The 22,819-nt window shown below is 37.4% G+C and overlaps 1 protein-coding gene across 1 annotated transcript in view; it reads right to left on the reverse strand.

The window, feature by feature from the left end:
* The window catches only part of lrp5 (LDL receptor related protein 5), a 140,252-nt gene that overhangs the window by 25,663 nt on the left and 91,770 nt on the right, over positions 1–22,819 (reverse strand). Inside the window, exons 8-12 of the mRNA XM_008108703.2 lie at positions 10,407–10,623; positions 7,318–7,607; positions 6,867–7,093; positions 2,990–3,174; positions 1,053–1,376 (exon numbers count right to left, since the gene is read on the reverse strand). Of these exons, the coding sequence (XP_008106910.2) occupies positions 1,053–1,376; positions 2,990–3,174; positions 6,867–7,093; positions 7,318–7,607; positions 10,407–10,623 (1,243 nt within the window). The remainder of the gene's footprint in view (positions 1–1,052; positions 1,377–2,989; positions 3,175–6,866; positions 7,094–7,317; positions 7,608–10,406; positions 10,624–22,819) is intronic.

A 22,819-nucleotide genomic window follows, 5' to 3' on the forward strand; every position in this document is an offset into this window, starting at 1 on the left:
CTAGTTTTGACAGAAAGCTGAAGACAGAGACTAAACTGTTTATGGTCTGTACAGTGAGGATCCATACATTGATAAATAATGCCAACCGTTGGTAACAGTCCAATGTACCAAACAGCAGTGCAAATTTCTTTTTAAAAGCATTCCCATGCTTTCCATAGCATTTTAGGGTTTTTCGCTATGTCAAAATGTAGAAGGAATTGTTCTCTTTCTATAGATATTCAATTAATAAAAACAGTATTAAAACTTGCCACCTTTACTTTCATCAGAGAAGGCTCTAAAACAGTGGTTTTCAACCTATGGGTCCCCAGATGTTTTGGCCTACAACTCCCAGAAATCCCAGCCAGTTTACCAGCTGTTATGATTTCTGGGAGTTGAAGGCCAAAACATCTGGGGACCCACAGGTTGAGAACCACTGCCCTAAAACATAAGATTAGTGTTCAAATTCTGGTAAATTAAAATCAATACAGCTTTATTTTCCCTTTTATCTGTGGTTTAATACATTTTCTAAAAAAAATGAAATTGTAGTTATTAGAGATTTCAAATCAGGTTTTTCAAAACAGTTGTGGCAAAGGCAGTAGTTATTACAGCTTCTTTACTATAGATTTGTTTAATGTTACAATACAATTAATTCTTGGTGTCTTTCAGATGTTGTTGATTGCAACTCTCTCACCATTTGTGCTTTGTTTTGAAGTTACAGTACAACATCTGGAGGACTTCTCTCTTTCCCCCCTAAATAACACAATTATAAAAAAAACCCTGCATGTAGAACTTTAAATCCTTTGTCCCCTTCTTTAGGTATATGCATATATAGTCTTATTCCTGTGCAAATTATTTTGCTCTGTATGTACTGGACCAGATGGAAGGGGCTGAAATGGGAAATAGAGCAGACTCCTAAGCTAGCTTATTCTCCAGCTGGTACTTTGCTTGTGGTAGCAATGGCTATGGATCATTTCCAAATTTCTACCATTCTCCCTCACATACAAAAATGGATATGCTAATCTAGGTATGAAACAAGCAAAGAAAAAAACTTTTAAGTAAAAATGAAGACATACAACTGCAGTTCCGGCCATTCGGTTCCAAGGTGTAGTGAGATGCACAGCCACATGTGTAACCATTTGGTATAGCTAGGCACAACTGTCCACAGTGGCCATTGCTTTGCACACATTCATTGAAGCCATCTTGTCGTGATGAATGAAAAACCAATATATCCATCACAAAATCCAGACGGCCCTGGATTAGTGTCCGGTTTCTCCCGTTTATCTTGTCAGCTCTTTCAATACTGTGAAGGTTCCAATCTGTCCAGTATATGAAGTCGCTGTACTGAGTTAGTCCAAAAGGATGAGGTAGATCATCAGCTATTATTTCCCTCTCTTGCCCTGAAACACACATGGCCATACGTTCTTAATAAAGACAGTGAATGAGTGACTAAATAGTAAACACAGCAATTTAATAAAACATTAACTACAAATGACAAAATAACATTCTTTGTTTTCAAAACACAGCAAGTTTAATTTGATCACACAAGGATTCAGAATTGTTACTAATAATTTTTAATTGGTATGGATGCTTGTTACCCAATTACTGCTATTTTGCAGTCCTGACTCACTCTCCTTTTTGGAGGAAGGTTCTACTTCTTGTTGGATCTCCTCCCTAATTAGAGCACTGGAGTAGGCTGGGAGCACATGGTATATGCTGATCAAATATAACAACAATTATTTCTTGAGTATATCCCTGACTGAAAAAAGATATTCCATTATGTGTGACCAGGTAGCATCCACCCCCCCCCCCCCACCCCCCGCACAAAAAATACTGCGGTCAGACAAATCCTTACCACATTACAAGCTATTGGCTGCCAAAAAGCTATTTTAAGGGAGGTACGTGAGGACAGTTAGGTTATATAGAAAAGGCTCTATTTGATCTTTTCAACACAACAGGACAAAATTGCATCTGTGAGTTAGAAAGCATCATATAAATTATACAAATAATGATGTTAACTGGATAAACTAGAGTACACGTAGAATAATGATCAAATGGCTCCTTGCACCCAGAATTCTACAGTGGGAAAAGGGCAACACCTTCATATTGTTTGGGCGGTTATGTTTTTAAAGCTTCTTATAGCACTGTCTTTTTTTCTCCCCAAGAAGGCAAACTAGGGTGGATGGATGTTGGATTACAACTCCCATCAAACCTAACCAGCAGCATGGGGATAATGGGAGTCATAGTAAGATCCAGGAGGCTGTCCTTTGCTCACTCCTGCTCTAAATCAGTGGTTCTCAACCTGTGGATCCCTAGGTGTTTTGGCCTACAATTCCCAGAAAGCCCAGCCAGTTTACCAGCTGTTAGGATTTCTGGGAGTTGAAGGCCAAAACATCTGGGGACCCACAGGCTGAGAACCACTGCTCTTGATAGATTGTCTATGCAATAAAGACTCTGCTCCCCTGTTGTACTTCACTCCTGTACAACAGACAATCTAATTTTTAGAATTCAATTGTATTCTTTTTAATTTTAAAATTAAAATTACATTTAAAGCATTTTAAAATACTTTTAAGGGTGAAAACATCTCAATATTATCAAAGAATCATCTAGGAATGCCACGTGTAGTTTGTCCAATTACACAGGCTATCTACATGAAGTGATTTCATTTAAAAAGTGGATTATATCGCAATTGCTCATTTTGGCAAAATCAGAAAAATTGTGGAATGCAACTTTCTTTTTCTCATTTATTATTTCCAGCATCAAGCTAGTACTGGATTTTTTAAATAAAATATTTAATTTTAAAGTTTTTTGAAATACGCAATTATATGCAAAAGGTTAACTCCACCCGGAAGACGAATTCCCAGGTGTTTACAGTTTCAACAAAAATGAGAGCCAAGGCCTGGAATTTTGTGGACAAAATGTACAGCATTCCCAAATTAAAAGCATCCTACTGCACTGTAATCAGACAGAATGAATTTGTATACCATATCTGATAAATTCTAAGGTACGTTACCTAGCATATTCGATGAAACAATCATGCTTGTGTCCAGATCAGTCCAATAAAGTCTCTGATCTTCATAATCTATTGTAAGATCATTAGCACGTCCCACTTTATCTACGAGGGTGATGCTGTTTGAACCATCCATATATGCCCGAATAATTTTTGGTTTGCCTCCCCATTCTGTCCAATACATGTACCTGCAATCAAAAGTAAGAACAAAACTGAGAATAAACAGTGATTTTCTGCTCAACCCACACAAATCCAATATGATGGGCTCTTTATTTACATGAACCCAGTTGCATAAAACCTTGTTGGCTAGTGGATTGTTTTTGTGTTGTTTTGCTTATTTACTCCCCTCCCCTTTGGCACTTTTGGCATTTCCTGTGGTCCCGAGAGAGAATCCCAGATCCACCAGAATTGTCCACTTTTGTTCTAGAGCTAGGTTAGAAGAACCATCTAATCACTGTGATACAAAACAGCAGCTATTTCATTCCATTCCTAATTTCTATTCAAGTCATCATACTATGCATTCATTTCATATCCTTCATGTGTCCTACCCCCACTTAAGTTTTAAAAAAACATAACTTCATAATTTGCATTCATTATTACATACAAATCTAATCTAGATAAAGAGTTACACAGAAAATGTACATTACCCAAACTTTTGAAGCTGATATGTCCAGAAATTATATACAACTGAAAATCTAGGGACAAATTTCTTCCCTATGCTCCTCCCCGCCATGTTAAGACATTTCTCTAAGGCCTTTTCTGGAAACAATAGAAGCGAACAAAAGCAGGGAGGGAACCCTTTTCATTGGTGGTACCCACTTCTGGAATTCCCTCTTCAGGGAATCCTTTTTATGCCATTTGAAAACTTTCTCCATTTGCCCAGCCCTTTAAGATGGTGCCTTTATTTCTTCCCATGTTCTTTAACTATAGTTTAAAATAATCCAATAAAACTGCATTGACTTATCCATTGTCAGTGTAAGTATTATATTTTAACTCTTATCAAAAAAGGAACCATTTCTGACTATAGCAGTGAGTTTAATGCAACCTGGAAGAACCTAAAAGAAACAAAGGCTCCCTCTTCTCTCTCTGACATGATGTCACTTGTGGTGGTCTTTGAATATTTGGTGGGGAAATGGTGGTGGTGGCCAGGGTCCACTGGCCCCTAAGGCAGTGTGCTCACTCCCCTCAGAATAATCCATAATTTTGCCCCCCCCCCCAAAGTTGCCCTTGGCTTATACCTGAAGTCAACATATGCATTACTACAGATCAGTGGTTCTCAATCTGGCCCACAACTCCCAGAAATCCCAGCCAGTTTACCAGCTGTTAGGATTTCTGGGAGTTGAAAGCCAAAACATCTGGGGACCCAAAGGTTGAGAACCACTGGTATAGATGGTACTTCCATTTTATTGTACAATTTACCTGATTCTAAACTATATTCTAAGCTATTGTAAAAATACTTTTTTTGGGTTGATGAGAAGTTACAGAAATAAATGAACATATATTACTATAAGGGAATGTTAATTCAGGATAATTGGATTCTGTCATAAGTAAATAAAAACAAGCAAGCTATTATGCTGAAGTCAAGGAAGAAAAACTCCATTTATACTGAAGGGCAGCAAAACGTCCAATGAAACACAGAATAAGTTTTAAACAAATTAAGCATATGAACTGACGCACAAAATATGGACTGGATATTAGCCGTGGGCTGGATATTAGTACTGGTAAAAATATCTGGAAGTGTTTCTCCTTCTCTTTTTTACATATAAAACACACACACACACACACAGATTATCTGTCAAACAGTCAAACAAAGAGTTCATTCAAAAAGCACATTCAAAAGCCCATTCTAAAAGTCTAGGATGTATGAGAGTGTAATATTTATAAACCACTTCCATATTCCCTGATGAGATTAGGCTAGGAAGTTACATAGTTTAACTAAATAAGGAATGTAAACAGTTTAGAATGATACATCTAGTAAGATACACAGAATTGCTGACAGGAAGGCTGGCTTTCAGCAGACGCTCGGCATGTTTTGGCTCCAGTGAAGTTGAAAGACGAAACTTGCGTTACTAACTTTGCACATCTTGGTGGGGACTGAACTGTGCTAGTGCACAGGGACCTTTACACAACTTTGGAGAGAGCCTGCCAAATACAGATATTGGGTCTAACACTTTATTTCTTACAAAAAATTATTGCTTCTCAAACCACCAGGGCTTCGAAGGCAATATATACAAGTAATAGACAAAAACATTTAAACTAAAGAATCGTTTTTGTTGTTTTATTCGTTCAGTCACTTCCAACTCTTCGTGACCTCATGGACCAGCCCACTCCAGAGCTTCCTGTCAGCCGTCACCACCCCCAGTTCCTTCAAGGTCAAGCCAGTCACTTCAAGGATACCATATACTTCTGGTGAGAATCCAAGGTATTTCCAATGGCACTCAAAGCCCTAAACGGGTAGAGACCTCGATACTTGAATCCCCCACCACCACTGCTATTCCCCCTTCCTTGTGTGTCGTGCCTTTTTAATTTGTAAGCCTGAGGACAAGGAACTGTCATATTAGTCAACTATAAACTTCAGTGGGTCCAAAATTCTATGGCTAGTAGTCATGTGCCCAGTAACTGTTTCAGACATTTAATTCATGTTCTCATATTGTTTGTTTCATTCGGATGGCACGATACGGTACACCCCCCTCCAGTACAAACATAATAGTGAAATGAAAGGAAAGTGGGAATAGTAACCATTTGATCACCTGATTTTTGACACATGCCTTTCTGGGCCTGCACAGTTGCGGAGCAAGGCCGCCAGCAAACTCGATGGAGGGCAAGCCCTGACAAGCATCCCAGCCCTGTGTAAGGATCCCACCGTGGGCCCACCCCTAGCTCCAATACAGAGACCTCAGCAGTGGCGCAAGCGGGAGTGAATTCAGCCCCAGCCAGGGAGCCCTTTCCTGGCATGTGCTTTAAGTGAGGGGGAAAAAGCCTCCTTAAAGCATGCGCCGGGAAGGAGAGCCTGAGAAACTCGCTCATGGAACAAAAATATTTGTATTTTCAGACACGGAATAAAAAGGCTCATTTGGAAAGGCACCCATTTTCAGGAGAGGCACTCGAAAACAAAAATGGGGCCTTACGAATGAAGCAAACAGAAACAAATAGCGATACTATACAAATGAACAAGACTAATGGCTAGGCTATTGACTGGGGCTGGTTACAGGTATCATGGGGAAGCAGAGCCACTGGCCCATTTCCACATAGAATTCAAGGCACTGGTTTGTTCTTTAAAGTCCCACATAACCTGGATCCAGATTGTCTGAAATGCTGTATCTCCTAATACAAGCCAGTGCAAGGAGATCTTCTCTCAAACTGCTGTTAGTTTTCATTAAAAAAACAACAACATTTTCTAGCCTTCATAACTATAAAAGAAGGAGAAAGTAAAGGTATCTAAGAGGTTCCCAGCTGGAGGGCAGATGGTAAAAGTCTTCAAAAACAAAGATATAAAACCAAACATCATGTTTTTAAAGTCCATTTAATTCTCCCAGAGATTCAATCATTTTGGGCACTACATCAAGCAATTTGTTATTCCAAGTGATGTGACAACTCATATCTGCTATATAACATTTGCCTGGCACGAGTAATCTCATCATTGCCAGATGAGTAAAAATAACTGGAATTGGCAAATTTAACCCTCAACCTCAAATTGTGTTGTTAATAATCTTTTAAAAGTTATGTTTTGATAATGTTATCTGCCTGGGGGTTCTGGGAGTTGTCGTTCAGGAAGTACTGTGTTCAAACTCTGATTGCCAGCATGCCCTCTGAACTGAACCCGCTGTGTGTCATTCATATAATGAAACTTTGCTGTCAAAAGAAAAATAATATTCCTTACCCTTTAGATGGGTCAAGAGCTAAAGACCTTGGGTTGTCCAAATCTTTCCACACAAGAACTTGCCGATATAAACCATCCAGGCGTGCCACTTCAATTCTGTTGGTTCCAGTATCTGCCCAATAAAGGTTTTTCCCCATCCAGTCTACAGCCATTCCTTCAGGGTAATCCAACCCAAACTCAATCACATGCTCTACTGTACTTCCATTCATGAAAGCTCGGCTTATCGTCTACAAAACAGTTTTGATGAAATGTTATAGCACTTCAGAAATACAGACAATTTATAAGACTTCAAGAATATTACAAGACTTCAAGACAAAACCTCTTGTTTTCCCCTCCCTGTGGGGAAAACAAGTACAAGGCCGCATATCCATCACCAAACTAATGCCTAGGAAGGAGAACATCAAAACTAGATGTGTACAGTAGAACAATTATGTTTATATGCAATGAGTACCTTTAGACTAATATCTGTCCAATAAATTCTGTTGTCAGATACATCAAAATCTAGTGCAGAGGCTTCCTTGACACCAGTAAGAGGAATAGCTACATCATTATTATTTGTTTCAAGAGAAATCCTATGAATGGCAGCTCTGCTGGTAAAAACAAGAAAGGCTTCTGGAATGATACAGGTCTTCATATCGCTAAGTAACTCCAAGCCAATAGGACAGGCACATCTGCACTCCTGTGGTGTGAAGAAACAGAGATGGCTGCAACCTCCATTATTCTCAGCACATGGATTTGTTCCTGGAAAGCAAAAAGATCATATGAAGGAGAAAGAAACATGGCTGGAGCGTAACTGGATCTGACATGGCACCAGTGCTTTAAACACCAGTGCCATGGAAACAATTATATCTGAAAGATCCTATCCAAGTGTGCAAGTCTGTCTTCTAGAATGATTCTGATTGGGAAAAAACTGGCTCCACCCTCCCTGTTTATTCACTCATGCATAAGAGTTGAATGCCACATTGTTCAAAAGTTCACCTCAACCATGAATCACAAGTCACTACTTTCAGCTTCAGCTCTTTATGCAAACTACTGAATCTATACCTTATATTTTTGCCATATGCATTGCTAAAATAATGTATGTAAGGCATCTTTGAACTTGAAGCATGCCCCATCAAGGGGTTTTTTTTTATGTCAGGAGCAACTTGAGAAACTGCAAGTTGCTTCTGATGTGAGAGAACTGTATTCTCGTTGCCCAGGGGACGCCTGGAGGTTTTTGATGTTTTACCATCCTGGTGCGAGGCTTCTCTTATGTCTCCGCATGGGGATCTGTAGATGACAGACAGGGGTTCACCCACTCTCCCTGGATTCGAACCGGTTTAACGCATTGTGGCATCAGGGGCTCCCTCATCAAGGGTATATGCCTATTATTGTTATTTGTGTAATCCAATAAAATTCTTACCTAAAACTCAACCAACAGCACAAAGAAGGTGCAAAATACACCCGACTTCATATATGATTATTTCCCCCTTCCACAAAGATGGTGCATGACTGTAGAAGGCACATGTGTTCTAACTCTACCATTTTTTAAATCATAAGCCATCACTAGTGGAGCAAAATAAATTATTACACTACAGCAGTCAGTATTTGCTGAACTTAATGCTCGATCATCCCCCTTTCCATGTGTTCTGTATCTTTTTAGAGTATAAGTCAGAGAGCAGGTAATCTTCATGTTAAAACATGTTAAGTTGCCCTGGAAGCCTTTTTTGGCTGAATGGTGGGATATAAATGTTCTAATAAGAAAACAAAATAATTCCAAGTATATGTTCAGCAACAAAACTGCTGCTTTAAGTTAGATAATCTAAAACTAATCTACCTGTTGAAGGGCAATTGATTCCAGGCCCAAAAGAGGATGATAAAAATCTTTACAGAAAGACAGGTTATTAATATGAATCTACTTGGCCTATTTACACTTGGGCAAATATAGTACAGTAAATTGTGCCTATCAATTGAGAAATAGAAGGCCAGGACCCCAAAGAAATTTGAATATAGGCTGAATCCAATGGTAAGGTGGCAGGGAACAGTGTAAAAACCTCTGAAGGGGACCTTGGAAAAAGAGGGGGATGAAATATCTCTTTGGAAGCTAACATAAGTTAATGAAATTAATTGAAAAGGTCTTTACAGAGGACAAAAATCTGTCCATATAATGATGAACAATGTCTCTGTTGCCATTTCCAAACTTAATAGTGATAGTAAAAATCAGACTAAACATGCATGATTTATAGAATATTGGCATGTATCCCTAAATAAAAAAGAAAGAAAATTCTGTAACCATTATAGTCTTGATTTTGAGTTGCATAGTATGAATTAAAATTGTTCCAGGATGCTAAGATAGTGTAATTGATATACATGTTCAGTATTTAACGATAATAATAATACAGTAGAGTCTCACTTATCCAAGCCTCGCTTATCCAAGCCTCTGGATAATCCAAGCCATTTTTGTAGTCAATGTTTTCAATATATTGTGATATTTTGGTGCTAAATTCGTAAATACAGTAATTACAACATAACATTACTGCGTATTGAACTACTTTTTCTGTTAAATTTGTTGTATAACATGATGTTTTGGTGCTTAATTTGTAAAATCATAACCTAATTTGATGTTTAATAGGCTTTTCCTTAATCCCTCCTTATTATCCAAGATATTCGCTTATCCAAGCTTCTGCTGGCCCATTTAGCTTGGATAAGTGAGACTCTACTGTAATAATAATAATATCTCATTCTCTATACTCACTTAGAGGGAGGAATTGTGCTTTTACAGGTGCAAGAACTGGGAAACATATGCTCAGTCAAGTCAAATCAGAGGGCAAGCTTTCATCTATGTTAAATATGGCTCTTTCAACAGACATGAAGGGTATGAATGATTACTCTTTTCAGATATCATAATTAATCTGAAAGCCTCACTAGACACAAAATAGGTCCAAAGAACATAATGAGATCTGCGGCTAATAATGCATTTCTTTTACATTAAGAGTTTTCAAGGTATTACAAGTGGGTATGCATTGTAGCTTTTTCAATGCATCTCTAAAAATCACACTTGTTTCTCATTTGCGAAAAGCACAACACAAATTACTAATTTTGCCCATACAAAATTTCTACAGCACTGAAAAGATAAAATAGGGATGCATCAACGCTATTTTGAATGTCTGCAAGAAAACCAGGGGAGTAATATTCTATTAAAACTACCATTCCGTGTGATTAATCGGAAACAGTGGACCAGATGGCTCTTTCCTCCCTGGTGATCTATAAATAGCCTGCCATTAGAAATTTTGTAGAATTTTTGGAAAATGGGAGTTGAGTAGTGTAGACAGAGATTGAAAAAAAAATACTTTTGGGGACTGCATCTCCCAGAATCCCCCAGCTTGGTTTGGGAATTCCAGAAGAAGTAGCCCAAAACAGTAACATTTCAAGTATCCCACTTTGCAGCTCCTTAAACATTCCAGACATGGCTACCGCCATTATGGGAGAGTGGGCATTGCCTTGATGGAAAAAATATCGTTCTGGAGCACAACATGGTAACTTTACATTGTTTTCACTTACCGACAGCTTTGGTGACACTTGCTGCTTTAAGGCCCATCAGGTCTGGCAACTGATCAATAATAATGTCCCTACTTGCCCTTATCTTGTGAACTCTTTCAATGCTTCGTCTCTGCCAATCTGTCCAGTAGATATAATCTCCCAGCAATGTAAATCCAAATATATGGGGAAGCTTATCTTCGATGAGAGTTTTTCTCATGGTTCCATCTAGGTTTATTACCTGAAAAAAGCAACAAGAAAATACAAAATAGTTCAGTAACAATAAATAGTTTGGTCATTCTATATTTAAAATTCCTTGTAGGATCTGACCAAATCTGGTTCAGCTTCTGGGTTCCAATTACAGCCAGCCAAATTTCATTTTGAACCATACAAACAGGACATGAAGAGATTTCTTCACAACACGTAATATTGAAAGAAATACTGCTTTTGTTCACTGATGTCCTATTTAACTATGAATGTTTAAGAATTGTATAAATTTCTGTCCTGCTTACCTTTTGGTGGGGGAATGAAATCTAAAATGGTTTAAAAAGTTATCCAATACAATGAAAACGTTAGTCCAATAGTTGATTAGCACTATTGATTAGCGGCATTTCCTCCAACTATTGTTTCATCTCCTCCTAGGCTTTCTGTGCTCAAAATTTCTAGAACCTCTGCACATCGTGAATGTTTATAACCAGCCCATAAATGTCTCAGCAGCTGAGCTGAATGTTTGTTTCCATAGAACGAAGGTCAGTCTCTTCAATAAAGTGAAGCCCAGCATTTTTTTAATGCAGACTGTGTTTATTTCAAGCCCCAACTCCCTGTCTACTTTAGGGTAAATTCACAACATTTTTTCTCCTTCAAATTTACTTTCCTATTCTTCAATCTGATGCTATGGCCTATGTCTATAATTATATCCTTAAAAGACTATCCAATGGTAGCTTTGCCTTGGAAAATAATTTATATATCTATTACCAATAAGGAGGTATCTGTAAGATAATTCCTAACTATACCATCAGCTGCTGTCAGCGCTACATAATATGCATGTGTTAGATTACTTGTAAAACTGCATGTTAAAACAGGATCAAGGATCAAGTAGCCAGCAGTAGAGCTTTCAGCAAATAAGATATATTGAATTTGTTAATGGCACCTGCAAATCCATGTGTCACAGCAGGGATATATGAGAAGAGTTTGATCTTATCAGCTCTTCCTGAGTATCAATATTGTATTTCATTCTCACATGGGGCATTTATTTAAGGTGCATCAAATTAAAACAGTATGAAAAAAATGCTGCTGAATATACTAACCCAAAGCATGGATAAGGAATATATGGCTAGGCATATGTGGTTGAACTAGAAATCCCATTATCCTTTGCTACTTACTATGCTAGCTAGGGCTGATGCCACTCACAGTCCAGCAACATCTGAAGGTTACACGACAAGTTAAGCATTGTCCCTTAAAGCCGGTTCTTGTAAGCCGCCCCGAGCCCTAGGGGAGTGGCGGCATATAAGTTTGAAAAATAAATAAATAAATAAATAAAAATAAAGTAGGAGCACACCTTTCCTTGGGTTGATGGACTTAAAGCAAAGTCCATCTATCAAGTAATATTGTCATTCCACTGTCCTGGACAAGTAACAATTTGTGTGAAACGGTTTGACAGTTCCTTCACTGAAATTACCTTGTGGTACATTATGTGCTGTAGATACATAAACACTGTGGTCTGGCAAATGTCTCAAGCTCATCATCCAAACAAAGTATTCAATTTATTTTCATATGAGGAAAATATACTGTTTTTAAAAAGCCATCTGGAAATTTATTTTGCAAAGAATGTTTCATGTGTAGCTGGAAAATATTGAAGGACTACTGCTTGAGAAATGTTCTTTCCCGTGGTAGTTATGTTATACTAGTGCATGAGTTTCTATTTGGTACTCTATATTATTCCAGTTTCACTCAAATCTACGTGAAGGCAAGGAACTTGTAGCCTTCAAGTTATTGTTGGACTAGCTCTATCAGCACTGCCAATGGTGGTCGGGGTTGCCCCCACAACAGCTGGAAGACCACAAGTTGCGAGATAATTTGGAGCATATTAGCCTGTGCTTTCCATCCACCATTACTATTGATTGACTTGACCATTTAGAAGATCAGTACAAACAATACAGAAAGGATGTGATTGAGTGGTTCATCTAGACTCAGAGGGAAGGTTCAAGCAATTCTAGATAGTTCTGCAATTCCTCCAAAAACTAGTCTCAATCTGGAAGTGCTAGAAGAACTAAGCTCTGTGTCATAAACTTTCTTCAATTAAGTATAGCTTATGTGTCACTTAATACGACTCCAGCAAAGAGATTATTGATGCAGTGGTAAAATCTTGTTTGGACTATTAGATTTTACTGACCATTTTCAAATATATTTGGCCTCTCTAAAACAACCTACTGATTAAACCTACCCTACCTTTCCAGCAAACCCAAAGTCAAGTGTTCAAGTTGACTTAACAAGTCAATCATCAACAATAATGCATACATATACAGTGAACACATTTTAAAAAGCATCACAAGGCTTGCCTTGCTATCTGGTTTAGTATTTGGTTTTACAAGTGGGCCAACCAGATGCCTTCTGGAATCAAAACATCTGGAAGACACAAGGCTGCTTACCCTTTATCCAGTATCGCTTTTATTTTATTTTCAGCACCAGGTGATCCCATCCCTCTAGTTCAGGGGTCCCCAAACTAAGGCCCGGGGGCTGGATGCGGCCCTCCAAGGTCATTTACCTGGCCCCTGCCCTCAGTTTTATAATATAATATTTTTATATCAGTTTTAATAAAATAATATATTGTATATACATATAATATTGATAATAATATTATGTTATACAATATAATACTAATAGTAATACCATGTAATTATATTAATTATATGTTATATATTACATATTATATAATAGTATAGTGGTATAGTTCAATATAGTAATATATAATGCTAATATTGTGTTATGCTAATAATATAATATATTGTGTGTACATACAGCTGCTCTGAGTCCCCTTCGGGATGAGAAGCGTGGGATATAAATGTAGTAAATAAATGCAGTAAATAAATAATTAATTTTAGACTTAGGCTCGGCCAAAGTCTGACATGACTTGAAGGCATATAACAACAACAATCCTAATTAACTTGACTATCTCATTGGCCAGTAGCAGGCCCACACTTTCCATTGAAATCCTGATAGGTTTATGTAGGTTAAAATTGTTTTCATTTTTAAATATTGTATTGCTTTGTTGTTGTTGTTGCACTACAAATAAGACATGTGCAGTGTGCATAGGAATTTGTTTTGTTTTTTTCAAATGATCATTCGGCCCCTCAACAGTCTGAAAGATAGTGGACCGGCCCTCTGCTTAAAAAGTTTGAGGACCCCTGCTCTAGTTGATGAAGATTTAATATGTTTTAAGTTTCTACTCAGCCTGCCCTCAGACCCCTTTCCACGCATGGTCTCAGCTTCCAATTGTACTGGTTAGACATGTTTGCCAATGATGAAGACTAAATCTCCATTTGAGTATATTTTCCATTTCCCAATGAAGCACTGTAAAACCAGAACATCTAACTGGATAAGCTTGTGGTGAGATTATTAACAGACTGTTTTTGTTGTTCTATCATTCTATTAACTTATAAACTATTTGAAAACCACAGTAAGTGTATACTATACTCATGAAGTACAGTAGCACAGTATTCACAACTGGGATAGCAATTTTAATGGTTATACAATTTTAATGCCTAGCCTTTGCAACACCAGCAAAGCATAATCTAAGAACTATCAGCACAAACACAGATTTTATTTATACAAAGACTACTCATACATTACAGGCCTTCTATAAAATGTGATACATCTCTGCAGTTCAGCCAACTTCTCCTGCCAATGCCATGGTCCTTCAGCCAAAATTAAATTGTCTCTGAATGTTCATTTGAAGTTCACATGCAAAGTGTGGACCCTGCTGTTCTATCAGTCCTTTTATGTATGAATTTTCAGGAGAAAGAAAAAAAGAAGCAGAGAAGCATTTTCTCTGCCAGTATTTACACTCCCCTCTTGTGCCCTGTAAATTCCTGCACAATCTGGTCTTCAGCACATATGGATTGCATTGTGAACAGACTTTGCTGTGATGGCAATGAGAGCCACAAAATCGTTACAGAACAAGAAACTTCAAATCCTCTTTTGGCATAATTATGCTAATAAGATACAAGCACAAACATAACTAACATATAATGTGAATATTTCTTTTTTTGTGAAATAATTAGTTGAAGTGAAATCTTAGCAGAAACTTCACTAAAACTTTGACAAGAGAGACACATTTGGTCTGCTGCAACTTAAACAAATCCTGAAATTAAGCAACAATTATTCTAGGAGTAGCTTCCCAACTACGCTAAATAGATTTCAATACTGGAGACCTCTTCTAATCATGCCCCAATTTATGGAAAATGTTTTTCTTCTGTTGGATTATTATAATACAGTATGTCTTGTATGTGATGCTTGACATTTCTCTGTGTCAAACGGTCTGATTTGCAAACATGAGGCAATTTTAGAACTGGCTACACAGCAGTTGTGCATTAGCCTTTTTTGGCTAGAGATTTTTTAAATTAATAAAACCCCATGACAGATCACAGACACAAAAAAAAAGGTTCATCTAAAGATGGATATCCAAGCAAATATCAAAATATGAGAGCTGTTCAACAGCAAAGAACCTTCTTGGGAACACATAATGAATTCAATATGCACAGCTTATCTGCATGTTTTATTTACACATGAATGTGATCTTGATTTTAGTTTCTTTGCCTTACTCTGTGTGTGGAGGCTGCTCATCAGATTATACTGAAGGGTCAAAAGTAGAAAGATTCCTCAAGAAAGAGGGTGGGGAGGATGTCTGCCCAGATTCTTGTAGTTTCTATGTCTAAAAGGATGTTCTTTCACATATGTTAACATTGTAGATTGCACCCTTCTGAATCTATGTGATGTACTGATAAATATATGGGGAAACTGCCTAAATTTTACATATAACAACCATGGACCACGGTTCTGCTAAGCTTATGTAGAATCAGTAGGGACAGAGATTTGAAAATATGTAATACTTTGTTTGGATGCCTTTTTGCTTTGTAATTACCAATATCTTTAGCATATGGCAATATGAAAATGTCCTGAATTATTTATGTTATATCAAGAACCTGCAAATTCCAGTTATTGAAGATTTTTATTAAAGACAAATTTACAGCTTTACTTGTCTTATCCATCTCCCTTTGTTTTGTAGGTCATGACTGAGCAATCTGTGGTACTTCAGGAGTTATTGGATGATGAGGAATGACAGGGCATGAAGCCCAACAACACACGAGGGACCACAAGTTGCTCATCCCTGACTATATGGGGCAGAAAGTGTAACCTATAGGCCAAATGCATCCTCACAACACCAGCATCCCCTTCCTGAACATGAAGAGTCAGAAAATGTTTGATTACCACTCCCAAAATGGCCAATAGCTAGGGTGGCCATATTCGACTCCCTCAAATCCAAGTATTATGCACATTGTTATATTTCTCCATACTACACTTCAAATATCATACCATGTTCCAGAACTGCAAGTAATCTGAGAAAATGTTTAAATTGAAGATATTGAAACAAGAAGACCCAAAATTCAAATCTCTGTTTGGTCACAGAATTAATAATGCGACGATGGGCCACCACTATCTCTCAATAAACATGCATTACAGGATTGCTGTGCGGATTGACAGGGAGAGGGAGACCACATGAAGTACAAATAAAAGAGTAACAATAATAGTAATATTTTGTCATGCACTGACACTTCCAGTAGTATTCTTACATCTCCCTCTCTCTGTCTTTCTCGTTCTCTTTCGCTCTTTCATTATCAATTTTTCACTGATGACAAAAAACTAGCTCCATAAAACTACAACAGGAATCCCTTAAGAATGATTGCCACCAGATTCCAAGGGCAAATATATTGCTAATGTTTCTTACTGCATCTTACTGTATTGAAAATTATCTAATAATAGTATTTTTTAAAAGTAAAATCAACATTCCTGAAATTTTCAGAGAATTTATCATTTCAGGAGACTACTTCCTGACAGTTCTCAAATCAAAATAGTAGCAGTAAAGGATATGATTAAGATTTTTTAAAATGAAAAATACAGTGATAGCATAGCGGAAGTGATATACACTTCCCAATGTATATCACAAGTATTAAAGAGAAAATTCCCAAAGAAAATTTCATGCTGGAGAATATTCTTTGAAATACTATTCAAAAGTTTACTCTTAAGCAAATTCATTGCTGATATTCCTATTCACGTTCGAACAAGAGTGAATTCATCACGGTGGGGAAAATGAAAGTGTCATGCTTAAGAACACTGTGAGAACATTCCTTCTGATGCGTCTGCATTTTACAAGTAGGGCATAATAACCCCCATTGTTGAACAGCACTTTTAGAAAGACATGCTTCACCTGGTACATGTACAATCCCTTTCATGTGTTCAAAGACGCTCAAATGTTTACTTGGTTAAAAACCATGGCACAAATAATGTGTTTTATTTTAGCAGAATTGGATCTCGGATTTATTAAGTCTTCCACTTGTGTAATAATTCATTGTACAGTAGATATATTCTGCTTCTGGAATAACCTTGCAGGTGTACAGCTTTTATTGATTTCTTTTACATATTCTTCAGGGAATGATTCCAGAACAAAGCTTTGTACTGAAGTATGAAAATCTGGCAAACACATGTGGCTTTTACTCTCAAAGTTTACCTGAAGACAAGCCGTTGGCAAATCAACAGGCAGCAGAGATGAGTTGCAATGGTTTCACAGATATAGGACAGCTTTACCAGATGTATAGCAACCACACTTTTCTATCTTCCTATCTTGTCATTGAGAACTAGACTTTTCTGAAAGCAAAAAACCTTTCCCTAAGCATGAAAATGACACTCCAATAACAAGTAGCTCTTCTTTAAACATCTTTACCACAGCAAGACCATAGGAAGCTGAAGCAAATGCTACTGTAATACATACAGTACAAAATTCCCACGCACAAAACCAAAGCAAGACATGCTGAAATCAAATGACATGTAATTGACTGAAATTTGATGAATATAGTGAATTATAATGGCAGGATGAATTACACATCCCAACCTTCCCTCCCCCACCTTCCCTCAGGCAACACACACTTCCATTAATACCTTAAAAGATTCTGAAAACTGTGTTTCATTGATGAATTAAAGATCAATGCATGTTGCTCTCCCTTCTTTTAATTAATACATTTTAGGGAATTTCATTGCCTATAGCTACACAAGTACAATTATGTTTGCCAAATATTTGGGAAATATATTAAGCAATTGCCTCCTTTAAACTCATAAACATGGAAATACCAATATTTAAGTTTATCTAATAAGTATCATAAAATCAGACCAATGTGGCTTTTGGTTTCCAATGAAAAGAAGAGTTAATTTTTTTTGACTGACTTGGATTCATCTGGATCTGGTTGGTTCGTTATTTGTACTTGTATTTATGAATGTACTATGGCATTGAATGTTTGCCATTTTTGGTTGGAATCCGCCTGAGTCCCCTCGGGGAGATAGGGCGGAATACAAATAGAGTTAATTTGTTATTTATTTGATGCTCTATACAAGATAATATGCATTTTGTGGTTGTGTAAGATGGTGGACCACCCTTTTCTACCAGTTTCCCCCTTCCCAACCTCAATTGCTCTGGAAATCCACCTAAAAAAATCCTCTTTTGTGGTGGAGGGAACTACAGCTGAAAGCCATTGCTCTGCAAGCAAAAGTTCAAAATCTAAAAAGTTGGCTACTAAGAGAGAGAAAAACCCAGTATGTGTAATTTAAATAGTTAATCCTGAATCCACCATTATCCTTCCCACTAAAATCTAACTTTCCAAATAGGGCTGTCATCTAACATGTATTTCCCTTTATACATTCCATAGCTGGTCACAGAGATTACAGCATAGGGATAGTCTTGTTTATTTGCAACTACAGTGAGCCATGTGAATTGGTTGCAAGACTCAACCATTAGGCAGAACAGGGAAATCACCACAAACAGCAGAATTAAGAGTGACACAAAAAGGGGGAAAGGGTCAGCAAATTGCTGTTTTTTTCTACTATACTAAAGATTGGGAAAAGTGAAAATTTCAGCCTCCTATGTCAAAATAATTTGTGTGGCCCAGGGTAACTGTACTTTTGTGGGTATGGGAATGGTATTTGCTACTCAATATTTGGCAGCAAAAATGTCTGGGCCTGAGAATAAAATGGACTAGACCAACAGTTCCCAAACTTTGGCACTCCAGATGTTTGGGACTTTAGCTACCAGAATTCCTGGCTATTTACCAAGCTAGCTGGGGCTTCTGGGAGTTGAATTCCAAAACACTTGGAGGACCAAAATTTGGGAATCACTGGATTAGACAATATGTTGTGACAACACCATTCTGATTCACAAACTGGATTTGTGCTATTTAAGACTCTGAGCTTAAAAGTAGATATTTCATGAACCATATCTGTCTTGCCTTAGATAGCACAAATCCAGTTTGTGAATCAGAATGATGTTGCTGTAACATATTTTTATTGGATTAATCCAAGTATAATTATTTTGTTGTAATGTATGGCAGCTTTCTATGACTAAATCATGTTGGCATGTTTTAATTACAGTAAGATACCTTATACCAAAGAGTTGGTCAGGCAGTAGCTGAATCTTTTGAGTATTCTTATACCAGGTAACATCTGACTCTTTTGAACTGATATAATAATCTTGGTGTGTGGTACTTTCAAAAAGAGAGAACAAACAGGGTAGTTATATTGTTTATTGAGCTATCTCTAACATGAGAACTGTATTTCTCCTCATAGTTATTAGCAAGGAGAAGACATCCATATACTTACAGAATCTGAGACCCTTTGAAATTTTATGTCAAGGTCAACAACATGAACAACCTTGAAGGCCAAAGGGACATTAGTATACAGACCAGTCTTTGACAACTTGGGGCTTTCTAGGTGTATTGGGTTATAACTCTAATTAACTCCAGATAGTCCATATTGGAGGGAAATGGAAACTGTAACCCCAAAAAAGGGATTGCACGGAGTAAACGCATGTAAGATTACTAAATGTGTACAGCACAAGGGAGCCAAATAATAGATATTCAAATGGATTTTGCAGATTCAGTGAAACCTCGACTTACGAGCAACCCAACTTGCGATTTTCCCCCACTCCGAGTTACGAGTTAGCTCCGAGTTATGAGCTAGCTCCCAGGAGGGAAGTCACAGGAGGGCCATGGCAGCAGGAGTGCTACCGCCACATCCTTCACCTGCAAAGCAACATGGCAGCCAAACAGGGGCTTCTCAAGGGGTGGCGCCAGGGCTTCATCTCCCCTCAACCTTCCTGATGCAAGGAAGCCTTTGTGTGGGCCCTATGAGAATGCACAAGCATCACCCTCCTTTTTTCATCAGCCTTTGCAACCATATATGATATACTGACTTCATGATAGCATTACAATTATGATGACTGAGTTTCAAAACACAAACCATAGTCCTGCAGAACAGTATATCTGAAGGCTAACAAAGTGGTGAGATCTAGATCCAAAGAAAGAAACTGGCACTTAAGAAAAATAATGGCATATTTAGGTTAACGTGGGGTAAGAAAATTTGCATATCTATTCTTGTGCAGTCAGCCTTGTAAATATCCACCTCTGGCTTTAATCTAGCGATAATTACTAAAGAGGAACTGGTAATCAGAACCATTCCAATTGCAGAAGACATCAGTAACAATCTTGTTAGTAATTTTGCAAGAGGTTTGTCATTTCAGCAATATTTAAAGCTGTTGGTGTGTAACATTGCACACAAACAGACCATTAACTTTTAAAAAATATACCCTGATATAACTTGGTAAGCAAAACTAGAAGTAACAATTCTGTTCAAAATGTAGAGTAATTGTTAAATGATATTAGAATGTTTATTTATGTCATTTGTATAGATGGTTTTATTGTTATATGTGTTTGTTTTTTGTACTGTTTTAAAAATGTTGTGAGCTGCTTTGGGTACCATTCAGGGAGAAAAATGGGATATAAATAAATAATAATTATTATCATTATCATCATCATTATTATGCAAAATCATGTTAACAATATTCTATCTTAGCACATACAGCCAGGATTTAAAAATCTTTACCAGATTATTGCAAATTTAGTACATTTATATAGCAGAAAGTGCTGGATAATAAACATACAAATCAGAGTAATTTAAAGAATTTAAACATTTCAGGCCTTGAAAATCTTCTAATTATACCTATGGTCTCAAAAAATAATTTATGATATGTTAAGGCATTTTAATGAAGATAATTTTCATACGTGGAAGATTCACAAAAACAAATTTTGCAAATATAACTGCAGTCTTAGGGGAAATTAAATCAGGATACAAGTATGGGTAGAATTATATATCTGCATAAGACATCTATTAGATATATAGATTAATCTTTTTATATAAGATATATACATTTATATAGATATCTGATTATAGCACCACTATCAACAAAATGAAGCTATGAGCAACTGGAGAGAACTTTTCATCTATCAACAGCAGACAGACCGCATTTCCAAAACCCTTGTTAAACTGGAGTAAATCTTAGCAAAAGTCACCAGAGACAAAGCAAGATGAAAACTGACAAAGAATTCAATGTCTTCAATGGTTCACAACAGGGTCCCAAGGGAAAGCTGGAAAGGGGAAAGGCAGCAGGAGAACCTAAAGGAATTGCCAATGCAAAGGGCAGAGGGGGGTGCCTTACGCGAAGGAAGTCTTACAAAAGATGACAAGAAAAACATATGGGGCATCACACCAAAGTCAGCATGTAAACATACCATAGTCTACAATCATAAAAACTGAGAGTCAGCCAAGATTACAGTGAAAAAAATAATTCAAAAACGAGCACAGCACTTCATATTGTCTGCCTATGCCAATTTTCCAGGAACAGAGAGGAAGAATTTGAATTTAAAAATAACTCAAATCCAACAAGGACCCTCTTATAGTTTAATTTGTGAGACATCATTTTATTTGCTTTCCACTGCTTTTTCCAACAGCTGAAGTTTTGCTCTAAACCATCTCCTTCTAGAAAGCTATGACAGACCTTGAGGATTGTTTATTTATTGTTTAAAAAAAAATAAACTTAAGAGTGTACTAAGAATGAACTAGTTTTCAATGGGATTCACTTGTAAGTTTTCATAGTAACAAAACCAATGAATGTTGAAAGACTAGAAGACAAATACAACAGCAAATATAAGAAGCAGAGAAATCAACAATTTTAACCATATGGTGCTACAGGTTTCAATGTGAATATTGCAGAAAACTTCAGAGTTATGTAGGAATTTGCACTCTCACGATTCCTAAACAATTGTGCTGTGAGACAGTTTAAAAAATTGCCTGCTCAGGCAGATAATTTATTAACCACCCTCACCCATGTATTCCTTCCTATTAAAGCCAATGGAAGTGTACCAGTCAAAAGCAACCCCTCATTCCATCCCTTCATCATCTCCTGGTTTCTTTTTTAAAATCTGAAAGGGGAGGAGAAAGGAGTCTGACACTGCATTTGCATAAGTGCACAACACCAGGGATTTCTCAGCATTCATAACGGCCAAATCAACCAAACAAATTGCCTGAAGACTTGCAACAGTAAGCTATTGGGGTTCTTATGTCGGCAACTTCAGAAGTTCAATGGGAGAATAAAATCTTTTCTTAAATAAAATAAGAAAACTCTCCCAATCACAATTCTTGTTCTGTCTTTCAAAACCTGAAAAAAACCTGTGCAGGGCTAATTTAGCCTCCTTACTAAAGAATGAATGCAAGATAAAAAGGAGCCGACCGCTGGAAGGGCGCCAATAGCGAGCTTTCAGGAACAAAGTGCAAAGAGAACCGTGTTTGTTCTGCATTCAGAATTGTACAGGGCACTCCGCAGATGAGATGGCATATCTGGCTACAGGTCCAAGCACACACATTTATGGCGCACAATGCTTCTGTTAAAAATAAATTGGAGATTAATGCCTTCTAACCAAAAGTGCAAGAAGAAGAATTCCTGACCAATTCAATTCCCACAAGGAAGGAACAAAGTTTTCTTTCAAAAGTCACCCTTTGCTGGGAAGGGTGCTTCAATGCGGGGAGCCCCAGTGGAGGAATAAGACAGCTCCTGGCTTTCTATTTATAATCATTCAGGCAGTGAATAGTTTCATTCCAAATGCCACAAGGCATACATGCAACCTTTCATTCCAAGGGCCTGATTTGTGCTTCATTTCATAAAGTCCAGGGCTAAGAAGACAAAAAGAATTTTTAACAAGTGTGCAACAGAAACTGGGGGAGCGGGGCAGTGGTTTAGCTTCTTTATCAAACTAGACTCTCAGACATTGACATGAGGGGTGGGA

This window comes from Anolis carolinensis, chromosome 1 (genome assembly GCF_035594765.1).
Source record: "Anolis carolinensis isolate JA03-04 chromosome 1, rAnoCar3.1.pri, whole genome shotgun sequence".
NCBI lineage: Eukaryota > Metazoa > Chordata > Lepidosauria > Squamata > Dactyloidae > Anolis > Anolis carolinensis.